General features: G+C 45.5%; 1 protein-coding gene across 2 annotated transcripts in view; it reads right to left on the bottom strand.

Moving 5' to 3' along the window:
* LOC140381214 (transient receptor potential cation channel subfamily M member 1-like) overlaps positions 1-4,672 on the bottom strand; it is a 46,886-nt gene extending 42,214 nt beyond the window's left edge. For both annotated transcript variants that reach the window (XM_072465240.1, XM_072465241.1), the window contains exon 1: positions 4,502-4,672. In XM_072465240.1, coding sequence (XP_072321341.1) covers positions 4,502-4,594 — 93 coding nt within the window. In that variant the 5' untranslated portion in view covers positions 4,595-4,672. The remainder of the gene's footprint in view (positions 1-4,501) is intronic.
* Positions 4,673-4,908: the final 236 nt, after the last annotated feature.

The following is a 4,908-nucleotide window of genomic DNA, read 5'->3' as shown; positions in this document are numbered from 1 at the left end:
CCCTCCTCTTCTCCTCCTCCGCCCTCCTCTGCTCCTCCTCTGCTCCTCCTCTGCCCCTCTTCTTCTCCTCCTCCGCCCCTCCTCTGCCCCTCCTCTGCTCCTCCTCCTCTCCTCCTTCGCCCTCCTCTTCTCCTCTTCTTCCCCTCCTCTGCCCCTCCTCTGCTCCTCCTCCGCCCCTCCTCTGCTCCTCCTCTTCTCCTCCTCTGCTCCTCTTCTTCTCCTCCTCCTCCGCTCCCCCTCTGCCCCTCCTCTGCTCCTCCTCCGCCCCTCCTCTGCTCCTCCTCTTCTCCTCCTCCGCCCTCCTCTGCTCCTCTTCTTCTCCTCCTCCGCCCCTCCTCTGCTCCTCCTCTTCTCCTCCTTCGCCCTCCTCTTCTCCTCCTTCGCAATCCTCTGCTCCTCCTCTGCTCCTCCTCTGCTCCTCCTCTGCTCCTCCTCTGCCCCTCCTCTGCTCCTCCTCTGCTCCTCCTCTTCTCCTCCTTCGCCCTCCTCTTCTCCTCCTCTGTTCCTCTTCTTCTCCTCCTCCGCCCCTCCTCTGCCCCTCCTCTGCTCCTCCTCTTCTCCTCCTTCGCCCTCCTCTTCTCCTCCTTCGCCCTCCTCTTCTCCTCCTCTGCCCCTCCTCTGCTCCTCCTCTGCCCCTCCTCTGCTCCTCCTCTTCTCCTCCTTCGCCCTCCTCTTCTCCTCCTCTGCTCCTCTTCTTCTCCTCCTCCGCCCCTCCTCTGCCCCTCCTCTGCCCCTCCTCTGCTCCTCCTCTTCTCCTCCTTCGCCCTCCTCTTCTCCTCCTTCGCCCTCCTCTTCTCCTCCTCTGCTCCTCCTCTGTTCCTCCTCTTCTTCTCCTTCGCCCTCCTCTTCTCCTCCTCTGCTCCTCTTCTTCTCCTCCTCTGCTCCTCCTCCGCTCCTCCTCTCGCCTCTTGGCTGCGGTCACATGTCACACTGCGCCGCTCATTAAAAGCACCAGGACGTCACATGACTGAGGAGGAGGCGGGAAAGACAGCTCACACTAATGAATAATCAAGCTTTAAATATTTGCTGAATCAATTATCATTTCAGGCTTCAGGGCGTTATGTTTGACTTTAATACTTTAATACTTTAATACTGCAGGACAAACATGTAACTCCAGAAGGAAACACAGGCCAAGAATCAAACCTCAGGCACGAGTACAGCAGCAAAACATGTCATCAAGTACAAGCAGCGTTAAATAATACTGTAATACTGAAGAAATACAACGTAGTCCAAGAAACAAATGAGATTTAAAGTAAGAGCAACTGATTTATAAAGTAGTTGCAAAAATAAAACATTACATAATGATCAAATTCTGGTTTTGTCAAAGAATGGACACAAAAATGAGAAAAACTTACATGTTTAAGTATGATTGAGAAAATACTTCAAGCAACACTTTAAATAAGACAAAAGCAGCTTGTTTTCTATTGTTGGTGTTCTTCAATTCGAGCAAATTTAAACAACTTTACCTCTGTTTAAATGTCATTATTAAAACATTTAACTTACAACATGTGACTCATTTAGTGATAGTGTTGAGAATGATAATAGAGCTTTTGGCTAAACTGGTTTAAATGTTTGATGTGATTTTGACTTGAGCGTCCCTTAAAGGTGCTCATCTGTTCCAACACCTCGTCACTCATCGATGACACGCAACCCAGCCGTCCAATCAGAACGCAGCTCCAGACGCTCCTCCTTCACAAACAAACGCAGGATTTTAACTGATTAACGAGACTACAACCGGGAACACGTAGTCCACTAAATCTGAGGAGAAACACTGTTCAGCCCATTTGTGTTTCGCTTAATCAGACGAGTAGAGCTGCACAGACTTCCACCACCCCAGACGCTTCCTCCGGCTCAGTCAGCTTAATAGAAGCGTGTCCAATGTTAAAAGTAAATATATACAAACAACACGGAGCAAGCAGCCTGGGACCCTGAAGAAGAGTTTGTATTTTGTCAAAAAGAACCTGTAATTTACTGTCTTTGCTCCTTTGGTTTTACCTGAGAAATAAAAGGTAAAGGTGAGAAATCCACACTTTGAGAAGGAAATCTCTACAGGCCTCATCTTTAAATGACTCATCTTTACATGCCTCACCTTTACATGCCTCACCTTTACATGCCTCACCTTTACATACCTCACCTTTACATGCCTCATCTTTACATGCCTCACCTTTACATGCCTCACCTTTACATGCCTCACCTTTACATACCTCACCTTTACATGCCTCATCTTTACATGTCTCACCTTTACATACCTCACCTTTACATGCCTCATCTTTACATGCCTCACCTTTACATGCCTCATCTTTACATGCCTCATCTTTACATGCTTCATCTTTACATGCCTCATCTTTACATGCTTCACCTTTACATACCTCACCTTTACATGCCTCATCTTTACATGCTTCATCTTTACATGCTTCACCTTTACATGCTTCACCTTTACATGCCTCATCTTTACATGCCTCATCTTTACATACCTCACCTTTACATGCTTCACCTTTACATGCTTCACCTTTACATACCTCACCTTTACATGCCTCATCTTTACATGCCTCATCTTTACATACCTCACCTTTACATGCTTCACCTTTACATGCCTCATCTTTACATGCCTCATCTTTACATGCCTCATCTTTACATGCTTCATCTTTACATGCTTCACCTTTACATGCTTCACCTTTACATGCTTCACCTTTACATACCTCACCTTTACATGCCTCATCTTTACATGCCTCATCTTTACATACCTCACCTTTACATGCCTCACCTTTACATGCCTCATCTTTACATGCCTCATCTTTACATGCCTCACCTTTACATGCCTCATCTTTACATGCCTCATCTTTACATGCCTCATCTTTACATGCTTCATCTTTACATGCTTCACCTTTACATGCTTCACCTTTACATGCTTCACCTTTACATACCTCACCTTTACATGCCTCATCTTTACATGCCTCATCTTTACATACCTCACCTTTACATGCCTCACCTTTACATGCCTCATCTTTACATGCCTCATCTTTACATGCCTCACCTTTACATGCTTCATCTTTACATGCTTCACCTTTACATGCTTCACCTTTACATGCCTCAACTTTACATACCTCACCTTTACATGCCTCATCTTTACATGCCTCATCTTTACATACCTCACCTTTACATGCCTCACCTTTACATGCCTCATCTTTACATGCCTCATCTTTACATGCCTCACCTTTACATGCCTCACCTTTACATGCCTCATCTTTACATGCCTCATCTTTACATGCCTCATCTTTACATGCTTCACCTTTGAATACCTCACCTTTACATGCTTCACCTTTACATGCCTCACCTTTACATACCTCACCTTTACATGCTTCACCTTTACATGCCTCACCTTTACATGCCTCACCTTCACATGCCTCACCTTTACATACCTCACCTTTAAATGCCTCACCTTTACATGCTTCACCTTTACATGCCTCATCTTTACATGCCTCACCTTTACATGCTTCACCTTTACATGCTTCACCTTTAAATGCCCCACCTTTACATGCTTCACCTTTACATGCTTCACCTTTACATGCTTCAACTTTACATGCTTCACCTTTAACTGCCTCACCTTTACGTGCTTCACTATTACGTGCCTCATCTTTACATGCTTCACCTTTACATGCTTCACCTTTACATGCCTCACCTTTACATGCCTTATCTTTACATGCTTCACCTTTACATGCTTCACCTTTACATGCTTCACCTTTACATGCTTCATCTTTACATACCTCATCTTTACATGCTTCACCTGTACATGCTTCACCTTTACATGCTTCACCTTTACATGCTTCACCTTTACATGCTTCACCTTTACATGCTTCATCTTTACATACCTCATCTTTACATACCTCACCTTTACATGCTTCACCTTTACATGCCTCACCTTTACATGCCTCATCTTTACATGCCTCACCTTTACATGCCTCACCTTTACATGCCTCACCTTTACATACCTCACCTTTACATGCCTCATCTTTACATGCTTCACCTTTACATGCCTCATCTTTACATGACTAATCTTTACATGCCTCACCTTTACATGCCTCACCTTCACATGCCTCATCTTTACATGACTAATCTTTACATGCCTCACCTTTACATGGCTCACCTTAAAGTGTTTTTCAGACTTCCTATAAGTGATCTGTTCTTCTGTATCTACCTCTGTATCTACCTGCGTTGCACCAATGAAATTTCCCCATATGGGACAATAAAGGAATATCTTATCTTATCTTATTAATGAATCCTTCATGTTTGTCAATATCATAATTCCATAAAAACATCAGGACATGCATTTTTAGATAATCTTTATGCAATATATTATAATTATCAATATTACCAGTATTTTTAAGATTATAATTTTGAACCACATATACAAACAAGCAGTAGAAGATATCTTTTAGTAGTATATATTCACAAGTATTTCGTGAAAACCACAAATGTAAGAACACACAATCCAAGCCCGTACCTTCTGTGAGGCCGATGAAGCGCTGCGTTTGATCGAGTTCCGTTTGACTGAGCCACTGGTGCCTCTGCGCGCCATGAGACCTCGCGCCTCCATCGCTCAGCCTGGACCCAAACCTGAGCTCCACAGGCAGGCTCACATCGCGGTCCTGATCCTGGTCCTGTCCTGGTCCTGGTCCTGGTCCTGATCCTGATCCTGATCCTGGTCCTGGTCCTGATCCTGGTCCTGTCCTGGTCCTGTCCTGATCCTGATTCCGGTCTAGTGCGCTTGTCCCGGTCCTGATCCCGGTCTCGTACCCTGGTCTCGGTCCTGATTCCGGTCTAGTGCGCTTGTCCCGGTCCTGATCCCGGTCTTGTGCGCTTGTCCCGGTCCTGATCCCGGTCTCGTACCCTGGTCTCGGTCCTGATTCC

This window comes from Eucyclogobius newberryi, unplaced genomic scaffold, assembly GCF_026437365.1.
Source record: "Eucyclogobius newberryi isolate DKJ021-1_F unplaced genomic scaffold, fEucNew1.0.hap1 SCAF_5, whole genome shotgun sequence".
NCBI lineage: Eukaryota > Metazoa > Chordata > Actinopteri > Gobiiformes > Gobiidae > Eucyclogobius > Eucyclogobius newberryi.
This window is presented reverse-complemented; position numbering and strand designations above follow the sequence as displayed.